This window comes from Ptiloglossa arizonensis, chromosome 8 (genome assembly GCF_051014685.1).
Source record: "Ptiloglossa arizonensis isolate GNS036 chromosome 8, iyPtiAriz1_principal, whole genome shotgun sequence".
In the NCBI taxonomy this organism is placed as follows: domain Eukaryota; kingdom Metazoa; phylum Arthropoda; class Insecta; order Hymenoptera; family Colletidae; genus Ptiloglossa; species Ptiloglossa arizonensis.
The window spans coordinates 23,289,623-23,303,683 of NC_135055.1; the positions used below are offsets into that span (position 1 = coordinate 23,289,623).

Sequence of the window (14,061 nt, forward strand, 5' to 3'; positions counted from 1 at the left end):
CGTTCGATATTCTTCGTCGTCGTTCCGAGTTCCGTTCGGTCGGTTTTTCCGATCGACGTTTCGCGAAATTATCCTTCGGGTTCGCTGGAAGCGAGCGAGTAATTTGTCGCGCCTATCGTTCGGTCGGGCCCGATCGTTTCCGAAGAAAGAAAAATTTCCAGCCGGTTTGGTCGGTCGAAATCGAGCGCGAACGCGTCGCGCGACTCCGCCCCCCGAAACGATCGGGGTCAAGAAGTCCGGGTGATCGTCAAAGGGAGCGGGCTCGGTGCTTTTGATCGATCGATCGTTCGTTCGGCGTTTCAGCGAGCGAAAGAAAACGCGCGAACCGAGAGGAAAGAGAGACGCGACGGGGGTCTCCTGCCGCGAGCACGAGCGTACACAGAAGGGGCGCGCACGGCTAGGAAGCATCGTGGCGCGAGAAATAAACGAGCGGGGTTCGCGAGTCTCGGCTCGAGCCGAGGAAAGTTTCGTCCGAAGCATGCGCGGACCCGCGATCGGTCCCTCTCTCTCCCTCGGCCGCGAAACGAAGAGCGAGACGCGACGCGAGCGGCCCGCGATCGCACTTAACCGTCGACTATCAAGGTGCCAAGGTAGCCTCCGTGGCGTTCCGCTCCGTTCCGCTCTGCTCCGCTCCGCTCCGCGATCCGCTCGCGCGATCCTCGAACCGTCCGGGAAACGGATCCTCGCGAGTCACCTCGGCCGAGGCAACCGACACCGATCGTGCGGAGACGCGTCACCTCGCTTCGCCTCGCCTTGCCTCGCCTCGCCTCGCCTCGCCTCGCCTCGCCTGGCCTCGACTCGCCTCGACTCGTCTCGCGATTCCCGCGCTTCTTCGCCCTTTGTTCGCCATGACGGACGCGAGATCGAGAACGATCCAAGCTTCGGGTACGCAGTGCCTCGTCGTTACGCACGCCGACACCTGAGTATTTCCGGACGATCGAAAATCGAGTACTTCGACGAAGAAAAAGTGAAAACGATCGCGTTTACACCGATTCACCGTATTCGTGGAAGACTCCCTGGTGCCGGACTGTGCGAGGATACCCGTTGTGGGGGGGGAGTGTCGCTTACGCCCGAGTGCCGTGTGTGTCCGGTGGACTCCGAGAAGGTGATCGCTTTTCGAGGCCGTGCGATGACGAGTGCGGCGGTCGGCTCGAGGCTTCGTTGGACCATCGTCGCCCTGCTGGGAAGCATAGGTGAGTAACGCGCGCCGCTCGAGATTCTTCGATCCCGCTCGCGGCGTCCCTTCCGTTCGCTGACCCCCCTCCCCCCTTCCATTCTCGAGTCGACCGCTCGAGCGAGGGTACCGCGAGTCCGTTCGATTTCCACGAAGCGTCGTCCGTCGTCCGTCGTCCGTCGTCCGCGCGCTCCGAGTCCTCGAGCCGAGCCGAGCCTATCCGGCTCAACAGGTTCCCCTTCGACCCGTGTCGTCGTCGTCGTCCTCCTCGTCCTCGTCCTCGTCCTCGTCGTCGATGTCGTCGACGTCGGGCCCCCGCCAGATTCGTTCGTGGCCGAGCGCGAGACTCGGGATGCCCCCAGTGGTCCCCCCGGAAACGCGCGACAGTCGAGGGTTCTCGGTAGCGTTCGTACCGCGTTCTTACCGCGAGGTCGCGAGCGATATCGAGGGTATACGAAGAAATAAGAGAGGAGATAAAAAGGGGAGAAGGTCTCTTCCCTCGGGCGGGGGGGGGGGGGGGGGGGGGGGAAGCGAAAGGGTGTTGGGACGCGGCCAAACCGCGCGGAATAAAGTCCGAGTTTACGAGTCGAAAGACGCCGCAGCGGATTATCGGAGAACTCCGTGTGGCTGGTTGGGCGCGCGTCTTGCCACGAATCCTCTCGGTTCGCCGGAAGTTGTACGGGAATCTTGCGCAACCTGTACGCGAACCGGGGCGAAATGCTGCCGCGTCAGGAATTCGCGTCCTCTCCCCCAAAGCGGATTTGCTCCGCGAATCGTCGCCGTTCCAACCTTCCTCTCGCCCTCCGTATTCGTCGGGTTTCCTCGTAACCTAAATAACGCGATTTCTATGGCTCCCGCGCATCGCGACGCGGTTCGGCGATGCTGGGAAATTCGCGTTCCGATTGTTGCGCCGCGAGTCGGGATACATCGGGGAAAAGATGGCACTCCAATATCGCGCGCGAATCCACCGGCCCTGGACTCGAACGGGGAGCAGCCTCGTTCCCTCGCTGAAATTTTCCATTTGGAATTTCTACGCGACCGACTCACGACCCCCGTGACTTTTCCTTACGACCTCCGCGACGGTTACGGTTCTTACGTTCCGGTTCTCTCCCCGCGTATCGATCATCGTTTGTCACGGGTTTTAAACGAACCGCGATAACGAGTTTTCCTCGCGAGCGTAGCTCTATTACGTTGATCCGCGACCGAGCGTATTCGCATCGTTGCGCGTAACGCTGCAAAGTGTCGGAAGATCACGGTGGAAGAACCGTAGGACGAACGGTCGCTTAATTCGTCTGGCGAATAAATTTTCATTTCCGGAGCCAGGGCGGACGGTATCGGGCGCAAAAGTTTCTTGGCTTTTCCAGCCGAAGGAGCCGCGGCTTCCACGCTCGAAGCCAGAGAAAAGCCGAGGTCTCTTTACGCGTCGACTGCCTAGGCACTCGATTTTCACGGTGCGCGGATTACTCGATACCCGCGCGCGGGAACGAGACGCGAAAGGAAAACGAACCGCTGAAATAGCTCGACGCTACGCATTAGCCTGATTAAAAGCATGACCGGCCGCATCGAGATCGTTGGTGTTTAATGCGAATTCAAGGGAGAGGAATACTCCCCGCTCGCCGGGTAGAGGGCGGCTACGGTTGTTGATAGCGCCAACGGAATATAACGCGACGGACGATAAATAGATTTATAATAGTTGCGTATTTGGACGTCGAGAGCCGCGTTAACGAGGGATGCGGAACCAGCGGAGAAAAAAAGCTTTCGAAAGACTCGTCGCTCGTACACTCTCGACCAAAAGTTTCCGAACCACCGAGAACGTTCCGCGGAATTGCGACACGACGGAGAACCACCCTTTTTTTTGTTTTCGATCGTTTCGAGCACTTTTATTTCGGCAATGGCATATCCGGTTCGCGCACGAGTCTAGCTTGGGAAATAATTGCGCGCCGGTTTCATCGAACGGCCTCTTCGTCGAAATATCCTCCTTTGGACTTCTTTGCCGCTCGAACGATTCCAGTCGTCCTTTGAATTAATATTTCGATCGCGTCCCGAGCTTCGTTCTTCTCGAGCTCGTTTAGCGTCTTTTATCGACGGTTTTTCGACGCGATATTTCCCAGTCGTCGCTTTCGAATATACGCTTTGGTAGGATTAAACGCTTACGTCAACGTTTACCAACGAAACAAAGACCACGAGGAGAGTGTCCGTTTCTGTCCGTGGATTAAAATAACGGAACCGTCGAAGACACTTTCCGTAATAATAGTTCCGCTGTAAAATGTAACGGAGAACAAGGTGGTTCGGAACGTTCGGTCGGCAGTGCATTTTCGCGAATAATTCGAAAGATTTCCGAGACGGTACGTTTTCCAGGCGGTGGCGAAACTGTTTGTCGTTCGGGTAGAGCGCTCGTAATTGATTTCGCGAACGCATCTTGGTAATGCGATACTTGAAAACGTTGAGCGCGAGTACACCGTCGTCGCGTCGGGCTCGGAGTTTCTTCGAGTCTTCCCGCAACCACCGTTCTCACCAGCTTCGCTATTTACTTTAACGAATAGTTTCGAATCATCGGCGTATAACAAAGCATCGGAATAAACGGGATTACTCGGTAAATCGTTTATGAAAATTACGAACGAAACGAACAATCGCGTTCTCTCCGTTCCCCTGTTGCCCTACCGTACTTTCTCTTCGCCTCTCTCTCTCGTTGACCCAGCGATTTTCCGCGATGAATACGGGTTTAGTGGAAAATATGTTGCGCAACTCGAGCACGCGCCGGTAATTTCATCCCCCGCGCGCTGCATTGGCTACAAAATCTTACACGGAAAGGTACAACGAGAGTTTCCGCGGTATGCTGCCTATAAATCAGGTCGGCTTAAGAGTAGCGGGGCCACGATTATGAAGCGGCAATGGAGTTTCTCCGGGGATTAATGACTTTGGCGACGGGGGGCAGCCGAGGGGGAGGAGAGAGGTTTGCCTTTGACCCGACACTTTTAAATTTGTATATTGAATTTCATCACGGCATTGGATGCCGATACTCGCGATAAACGACCGACCAACCGAGCGATCGAATCGTAACGTTACCGCGATAAAAGAACTTTGGTCGTTGTTCCTCGGTGGCTAATTATTCGAATCGAGCCGAACTTTCGACGTAATTTCCCATTTACGTGCCATCGGGTTTTATCACCGGCCGATCGTCTTTGTCCACTTTCGACGTACACGATTCTCGGTTCGTTTCCAGTGTCCGGTGTATCGATGCGTAAAACTGTCATAAATTTATCGGTTATCGTTCGATATCGAGGCAAATACGACTAACGCGGCGCACGGTGCAACGCTCGGTGTTGACGCCTCCGGTATCCAGTAGCACCGCGCGCACGGTTCGGCGAAAGGGTCGACCGTTTGTTTCTAGTTCGATATTGTAACCTTAGGTCGATTAAATGGACCGAGGACAAACAGCGCGCATCGCGCGATGTAAACAGGTGGCACGATTCGGAATTAATAAACATCGCGTCTATGACATTATCGAAATTGATACTCGATCGGGAACAACAGCGCGCAATATGGAGCGGCGTGTGTTCCCAGTGTAAACCTATCGGAGAAAATAAAACGCTTAAAGCCAAAGCCGGGGAAAACCCGGTTCCGACGTGCTCGAGCTCCGGAATACTTTCCATCGATGCAACGATAAAAAGCATAATTTAATCTATTAACGCGTTAGCGCTCGTTTCGATTTTAATCGCGACAGAGAGGGAGGGAGGGAGGGAGAGAGGGATCGGGGGATGTTTTCCCGCGCGTTAATCCGACGAAAGGTCGATAGTTTGGAATATAATCGTGGCAATATTTTCGTTCGCTCTTGTTAATTCGACGAATCGGTCGCGAGTAAAAAGGTGATTCACGGTGGGAGGAAATTCTTTCCGGCGTTCGATTCGTTTAATGCGATCGTTCTACCGCTCGTCGATACGAAAAATCGATACTTTCGGCCCGATTACGCGCGAGTACCGTTTGACAGGATTCCCGGCGTGGACAATAATTGTTTGCCGGATTTCGATAAGCCGATCCCCCGGTAACCGGGATACGCAAACTAGACGTCGAAGCTCTCCGTAGCGGTCCTTTGCCACGTTTTCTCGCCGACCGAACCTTTTCCGTATTCGCGGCCGTTTTCGCGACTACGCGTACGGTTACACCGGTTCGCGTAACGACGGTGCGGCGAAGGGGGGCAAGGCAAAAAAAAAAAAGAAAAAGAAAAAAAAAATATGGACCGAGGGATCGACTCGCGCGCGCTTCGACGCGAAACAGCTGGCCGATTTTAAAGGGTTTCATTTCCGCGAGCGGCGGGGCGCCGTTAATCCAACTCCCCGAGGCAAATCGACGCTGCAGCCCGGGAAGCGATATCCGCGCGAAAAACCGAGTTCCAGATGGCCGTGTGGGGGTGAAAAAACGATTGCCTGGAAAAATCGAGCTCTCTCTCGGGCCGCCCCCCTATTTCGGCGGGGAACACGGTCGAACGGTCGCGGAGGCGACTTTATTTAAACGCGGGCGCGATTCGAGACCGCGGCGGGGCATCCGGCGTCCGGCGTCGAACCCGACGAAAATTCGCAGCCGGTCGCGCACGTCGGCTCGGCAAAGGCGTTAGGCGGTTAAACGGTTAGCCGTGCCTCGAGCAATACGGTAAGTGCTAAATTAAATTCAGCGGAACGAGCGAGAGCGAACGGCCGCGCGCGAATTACCGTGCGGCTTGAATCGCGAGTGCCCGAGAGAGACCGAGCCTGCCGCCGAGAGAGTAAAAGAACAGGGATTCCAGGTCCCCCGGCGCGCACGGGGACAAAAGAGGGGAAAAAATACGCGGGAGCGCGGTCGAGCGCGGATTTTCCCGCGCGAAAATTAGTTTTCCCGTTAATTGGACCGAGGGATACGCCAAGTCTCCATCCCGCGTAATTGGATTCGTATACGCGTATCCCTCGTGTTCTTTCCGCGGGTAGAGGACCGGCGAACGAACGAGCGAACGAACGAGCGAACGAACGAACGAACGAACGAACGAACGACCGAGCGCGCGCGCGTCCTCGTTGTCCGTTTTCTGGCTCGTTTGCGCCCCGTATTTCGCCTCCTCTTTCATCCTGTAACGCGCGCGATCGTTTATCGGCGACGACGCGTGTCCCCTAACCCGTTCGGGCGGTGGTAATCGGAACCGCGCGACGGGCTACGATCCTCCCGACCGATTCACCTTTCTCGAATCTCTCCCTCCTGTTTCCTCCCGTTCGGACTTCCGTTCCGCGAGGCGATTCCTCGAGCGCGCTCGCGCCGCTCGAAACGAAACGGAATCTACCGCGCCAGATCTACCCGACGTACATTTCCAGTGATTTAAGTAGCCCGTGCAGAGACCACGGGGGGACGGGGCTTTACCCTACCGGAGCCCACATGCACTCTCCGCCCCCCCCCCCCCACCCCTAAAGGCCGAGGGGGTTGGCCAACGATACGAAAATATCCGCTGGCCGGCGGCCAACTCGCTGCCTCTGCCGGCGTTCCGCGAGACACTCTCGCTCGGCCCTAGCGAGCGAAACGTGCTAGTAGCAGCCGCGAAACGCGGTATCTCGCAGCTACCGCACGTATCGCGCCCGCTATTTATGGATACCCGTTCGCAGATTTATCGGTATCGAGCCTCTACACCCTCGCTGGCACCCCCCTTGGTTTCTATTTGCCGGGAGAGGGGACGCGTTGCGTCTTCGATCGTACATGTCCACGAAAGTGCTCGGGGACCAAGCGCGGATAAAAAATTTCAAAGTAAATTTTCCATGCGATCGGAAAGCTCGACGAACCCGTCGACTCGACGCTGGTCGATGGCCCTATGGCCCAAGCTCCGTATCCGTAGCCTCGAAGTGCTGGTGGTGGTGGTGGTGGTGGTGGTGGTGGTTGTTCGCGTTCGCAACGAGTGCAACAAGCCGCGAGAGCATCGCGTTACCGCGAGGTTTTGACGTTTCGCTCCGTCCACTTACCGAGTCTCTCGAAGCGATTAAAACGAAAAAAGGACGCGCGAACTCGCGTTGTTTTCCCGTTCGGCCGACTTCGGTTCACGCATTCGCGGCGAATAAAGTTTCTCTCGGTCGCTCCAATTTGGAAAGTTTCGGTAACGAGCCGAAAATGAAAATTCGATGGTTCGAACGAGCCGAGCGAACGTAACCGCGCCGCGGTCGGGACGGTTTGTTTTTCGAGATAACAGTGTTGCGATATCGCGATGTCGGAGCTTCGAACGGTTTCGTGGGATACGTTGGCAGACTCCCCCAAAGGAAATGAACTCGCGCCACCTTCAAAACAAACCGTTTTAACGCTTCCACCCCTTTTAAAAATAAACACCCGACACGGAACTCGAGTTTATTTGCTTTCGAGCGCACCGGAGCGACGATGGACCCGGCGCGCGCGCGAGCTCCTTTCGAGTTAACGTCCTTCCACGCGCCCAACGAATGCCTTCGCGCGCCTCCTACCTTAAGATCGAGAGTGCCGACGAGAACGACGAGAAACGTATCCGTGCGCGAACAGATCCAGCTCGTCCTCCTCCGTTCTCCTCCGTTCGCGAATCCTTTGTCGTCGAACGAAATTCGGATCGAGAATCGGACGATTCTCCGTCCTTTCGAAAGACATCGAAACGTTTCGAGTCGACGCGACGAAGCGTTCCGCATTTTCGTAGTCGGGAGTACCGCGCGATCCGCGCGAGAGAACGATATCGCGAGGTACGAGTTATAATTCCCCGGCAAATTATCACCGGAGCAACAAACGTAACTTCCGTCTTTGTTCTCGGACGGCGTCGAGCAGCTTTCCCCCTCTGTATAATTAATCGCTCCGGAAGATCCGTCCCGGGAGTCGAGATCCATTTCCGTCGTTCGCTTTTTCTAAAGGAGAAAAGAGAAGAAAAAGAATAAACATCCACGGGGTGCCAATGCGACTATTTACTATCGCGCGTCTCGCGAGCCACAGACGCAACGATTTATCGTGCGAGCAGTTACACAGAGACCGTATACGCGTAACGATTTATCGTACGATGAGTCGTACGTCGAGCTGCAACGACGGTAGCTATGGCCGCTCGTAATACCGTCCAATGTGTGCCGCGACAGGTTATCCAGCAATACGTACACGCGCGCGCTACAATTATCGCTCGAACGGTCGTATGAATCGAAATTGTGCAACTTAACATTCGTCACGTCCGAACATCGAGTACGAGTTTCGCGTCACGGCGTTCGTGACCCGTAAGCACGATCGATTCGAAGATCGCGAACTATAATGGTATCTCTCCCTTAATAGCCACCTGTATCGAGGGAAGGGGAGGGGGTGAAATTTGACTCGAAATAACCAGATCTCTCGTCCCGTTCGAATTATCCGAAACGAAGAACGGAGATCCCTGGACTCTCGAGCGATCTAAAGATAATTTATCGGGTCGTTTTTAACGCAATTCCATCAGCGATACGAGCCATGCTCCCCGTTAACGGCACTCGTCGTACGAAAAATGCGTTCCCGGTCCCCCGACGTTTACGGGATCGAGACTTTATCGCGCGTAATCCCGTCGATCGAAAGATCGCAAACTATAAATAATATCTCTCCCCCGGTATCCAGCGGTGTCGGGGTTGTTCGAGCTCGGAACGCGTTTAAAAAATGCCTTCGCAGCCCTTGTTACGGTATGGAAGTCCTCCGCATCGACGATCCCTCGGCTGCCCCCTCGAGACGTTACACGGTCCGTTTTCGTCACGCAGGTGGTGTCTCCGGTCGCAAATATCCTGTTTGTTGTGCCGTTTGGTCAGCGTCGAGCAGCTTTCAGCGGCTGCGAAAGGGCCGAGCTTACGCGTTCTAGAACCGCGGCGGGCATCACGCGATTCCGCAATCATACGCGGCGGGTGGGGTAACATGCACCCGAGGGCTTATCGGCGCCCGCAAAGTGAAATTATTCCAGGTGAACCCTTGTCGCCGATACGCGCGCGTGTCGCGAGGGTAGGTAGGCGAGTCCCGCACGACACGCCGCGCCGTGCCACGCCGCGCCGCGCCTTCTTCCCTCCGAGTTGCGGTTAGTTAGCGTTTCGAGGACTCGAATTTTCCTCCTCGAGCCCTCCCGAACCAAACTCTCCCGCAGCTACGGGCCGTTCGACGTTCTTTTCGACGTCGTAGCACCAGCGACGCTCGGTCACCGAGGCACTAGCGTGCGAACACCACCCGGAAGAAGGTTTTTCGCTGCTCGTTAGCGCTTATCGATTTTCCACCGATGCCCTGCTAGGATTTTACCCGGCACGCGTCCCCGTGCCACTTGGACGAACAAATGTCGGTTCGAGCTTTCGGGATTCGAATCCCGACAAATACCTACGGGGACTTTAAAACGTGCAGAGTGGGTCCTCTAGGAAGAACGCGACAGCTCGGCCAATTAACCCCGTTAGCGGCACGGTTCGAGAGACCCTAACCGGTCGATTTCAAAATTTGAAAATAATAAATGGATAACACTTTCTTCGCTTTTCCGCGAAGAATTTATCGTTTAAACGTGCCGACACGTTTGGCGCGTTTCGTCGAAGTCTCGCGGAATATGTACTCGTTCGTGGGTCGGGTGTCTGTTCTTCCGGCGATCGTCTTTCGCGCCTAACGTAAACATAAACGGTACGGGCAGTGTGCGCGTTAATATCGACCGAGTCTAAAATAATCCAGGCATCGGAGGGTCGAACGAAACGTTGCTTCATCGAACTACGGAAGAGCAGGGAAAAAAAAGTCTCGCTCCTCCGCGCCAGACGTCTTCGGTGCAATCGACGGACGCCCGGTGCGGTAAAACGACCGAAACTCGAAACAATGCTTTCGATAGAAAAATCTCGAACAAACGTCGGTCCAAATATTTCTTTCGATGGAGTCTTTGACGGCGCGGTGTATCCGTTCGGACAAAGGGAAGGCGAAGTCCCCCGCCTTGACGATCCACGAAACGATGAAAGCGCTCCCGATGGAAAACATTCGGCGTCGACTTTAATCGAAACTTTCGAGATTCTTTCCCCGGAAGATCGAGGCTTACGCTCCAAAGCCACGGATAACGCTAACCGCCCGATCCTGGGATCCCCCTTTCTTTCCCTATCCGCTGGAAAACTCCCGGCCGAAGACGGCACCTCGAAACCTAACGAGGGATCGAGGAGTTTCGCGATAGCTGCTCGAGGAGCGTTCCTCGCGAGGGGTAATTAAAGGTTTCTCGCGGCGATACGACTTTAGGAGTCGATTCGTCGAACGGGCGTAAATTACGGCCCCGAAAGAGCACGGGGGAGAACGCGTCGCGCGCGAGGAACCCGATCCGAAGGGTTCCTATCTAGCTGGTATCGGCTCGGAGGACGAGGTCGCGAGAGGGCGACGAAGGAGTCCGGGACACGCGGGGAGCGGAACGACCCGACGTTCCAGATGAACGGAAACAGACGGCGGGTCCGCGCGGCGGTTATCTCGTCAGCTCGTTTCCACGGAGCCGTTTCGCGCGAGCGAGCGACGCAGAGCGCGCTAATAATATCCTCGTAAAAGTGGAGAACTCCGCGACGCCAGACGCTGCTCTGGCGATCCGATCGATAGCCCGGTCAGCGGTTACGAGTGCTCTTCTCCCAGACCCCGTTCGTGAAACAACGAAAGAAACTCGGAAACCGGCGAACGACCGAGGCGTTTTCGAAGAAAAGACCAGGGAAACGCGAGTCACGGTCCGTGGAAAAACCCGGAACGATCGCGGTAATCCCGATTCGGAGTGGCCGTTCCTCTTCTTCCTCGAACCTTCGATCGAACGTTCGACGGAACGTTTCACCGAACGGTTCCCATCGGGCCTCGGTGACGATTCGTTTGTGCGTTCGTTGCGTCGCGAGTTCGGCGAGAACGTTGACCGATCATACGGCAGAGTTCCCTCCGCGAGAAAAGCACGTCTCTCGCGTCGTTACTTTACTTCGGTAAAGTCGAAGGAGCTATAATCGCGTCGTCGCTCCGCTAACTCGGAAACTTTCCTCGGTGATTCTCGTGTCATTTTTTTCCGTCGCTGTATATCCTCTCGATATATAAGAGGAACGTAATCCCTCGGTTGACCCGGGAACGGAGAACTCGGTACGAGCGATGTTACGCGATACGATGAAAATCCTTCGGTACCAACTAGCGTTCCTTCCGTGCGGAAACCTGTTTTCTCGGGGAAAAGAAATCCGCGGTACACTCGTCGAGACGATCCGTAAAATATTGCCGTAGGCGACGCACGAGTCCTGGACGCGGACGCGGATCGTAAACCACCGGCCGCGGGACGCTCGAAACGACGCTCTCCGAAATTGTTCGCGTCCGTCTCTCGACGATTTCTTATCCCCGAAGAGTTTCCCTCGCTTCGTGGACCGAGTCGCGTTGCTCGCGCTCTGCTCTTCGAACAGTCACGGTTACGCTTACGTTCGAATCGGTTTTACTCGTCGCCGAATTCTAGTTTACCAGAGTTTTTCGATAAACCGCGGTAACGAGTTTTCCTCGTTCGTATAGCTCAATTTTCAATGCGACTCGATTCGATGTATACGCCGCTAACCCAGATCCGATCTCGAACGACTTTCCCTCGTTTCGTACACCGAGGGCAAAGTTGGTTACACCGTAGCCCCGGAATCGTTACGATCGCGCATCGGAAAGACACGTTCGAACCGAGTCGCTCGTCGTCGAATCGTTAGTTTTTCGAGAAAGCCGAGGACACCGCGGTAACGAGTTTTTCTCGCGAGGGCACCTCGATTTTCAACGCGGCTCTATTGCGTTAATTTACGACCGAGATATCCCCGTCATCGCACGGTACGCCACAGAGTGTCGCTCGGCCTTACGACCCGTTATCCGAAACGACGCTCGACAACATTTATAAACGGGATCGCTCCCGTTGCTCGCGAATATATTGTACTAATGACGTGGAAAAGGCGGTCGCCTGAACGCGAACGCAATAACGAGAGAAAGAAGAAGAAGAAGAAGAAGAAGGAGAAGAACTCGTAACCGAGGATACAAAGCGTACCGCGCTCGAGGCTTTCGGGCATCCATAGCTTGAGGGGGGGGGGGGGATCGAAACGGTATCGAGCGTAAGGACCCCGGGCCACGAAAGCCCCGAATATTCTCGCGGTGGGATAAACATTGCCGATGTCCGGTCGACGACGAGACTTATCAGTCCTCGGACACCGGAGGTGCCGGCACGACCATTAATAATCCGAAACAAGAGAACGGCTACAGCGACTATTTAGCCGGCCGTGGACCGTTAAAGTTTTGCACACCGGGATGGCGGTACTTTGGCCCAGCATCGCGATCACGGTCCCGTACCGTCCATCCGGTGGAGGAAAATTACGAGGAACAAAGCGCGGTGATTCGCGTTGCGCTCTTCCCGGGCAAAACACTGCGCTCGAATCGGCGCAGCTACCGTGCCGCGTCCAAGTGCTCCGCGAGTGGATGAGAGGCAAGCGGAGGAAATCGATATAATTTCATCGGGCGAAGTGAATGGTAAAGCGAGTGGAAAAAATAATGCTCGATCGTATCGCAAAGAAAATCGCGACACGGTTTACGAATGGAAGCTCGCGGCACCGGGGGAAATCGACGATCGCCCGACAATTTCGTAACGCGGTCGTTCGAGAACATCGACGGTGAACGTATCGCGTCGGATATTAACGTATCCTTCAGGTGCGATCGGGGCATGCACGGTTGAATTTCCTCTCATAATTTACGATTCGGAGCACCGCTTCGCCACCGGAGAAATTGCTAACAAGATCGCTTACGAAACTAATAAATAGTAACGAGCCTAAATGCAAGCCCCGGGGAACACACGCGGTGGAACTTTAATACCGTCCGATAAGTGGCTCGCGATTGATCGAGACGCGGCGCTCGTGCAACCGCAACACCGTGCCGAGGAGATCGCACGTACGAGTCAAACGGGACATCGTCCCGGACGAGCCACAGTACCGCTGAATATTCCGCGCAACCTCGTCTTCGGGGATACTTCCTACGCGACGAAGACGCAGGGTGTCGCGTCACCGCGAGATTTCTCGATCGGCGACCGAAAAGATTCCGGATCTCGACGAAACGCGATACTCCTTCTCTCCTTCCCTCGACGAATTAAAACCAGATCGCGATTCGTAAATCTTCGCTCGCCGAGTCTCGTCTGGAATACGAGAACGCCTCGATCGACCGCAAGACCGTGGCGAAGATCACCGGTACGTGTCAACGGGACATCGTCCCGGACCAGCTATCCCGGACAACGTCATCTTCGAGGATACTTTCATTTCCTGGCCGTTCGAACCGAACGTTTTCGCGCTCGAGCTCCCTAACGAGGACGAAGGTGGTTGCGCGACACCGAGATTTTTCAATCGATAACGGGAAAGATTCGAAATCCCCCTCCCGTGAGCTAAAAAGTAGTCGTTGGGGCGTTCTCTCGTTCTTTCGAGCGAGTCGAAGCTACATCGCGAGTCGTAAAGCTCCGCTCGTCGACTCTCTCGACGACCGTGCGGATGGGTACGAACGAGGCTGAGTTTCCTGGACAAGCTCGTCTTCGGAAATACTTCCATTTCCCGATGATTCCCGAGAAAATTGTATCATTTTCGTTCTCGCGTTGACTAACGAGAAGGAAGGGCGTCGCGCGACCCCGAGATTTCACGATCGATAACCGGCTAGATTCCCGGATCCCCTCGCGAACCAAATACCTCTACGGGTAGCGGTGCTCGTTCTCTTTTTACGGGGAATCGAAGGTAGATCCGAAACGAAGACGAATCTCTTTGGAATACGAGAATACCTCGATCGACCGCAAGACCGTGGCGAAGATCGCCCGCGTGAACGGGACATCGCCCCAGACGCGAGAATACCGCAGAGTCTACCGAAGAACGTTATCTTTGCGCTTCCATTTCCTGATCGAGAGAAAATCGTAACGTCTGTTTTCGTTCTCGCCGTACGCGACG

At 55.3% G+C, this 14,061-nt stretch overlaps 1 protein-coding gene across 1 annotated transcript in view; it reads left to right on the forward strand.

Moving 5' to 3' along the window:
* Positions 1–968: 968 nt before the first annotated feature.
* Ed (hemicentin protein echinoid) overlaps positions 969–14,061 on the forward strand; it is a 51,037-nt gene continuing 37,944 nt past the window's right edge. The window contains exon 1 of the mRNA XM_076318154.1: positions 969–1,193. Coding sequence (XP_076174269.1) covers positions 1,130–1,193 — 64 coding nt within the window. The 5' untranslated portion in view covers positions 969–1,129. The remainder of the gene's footprint in view (positions 1,194–14,061) is intronic.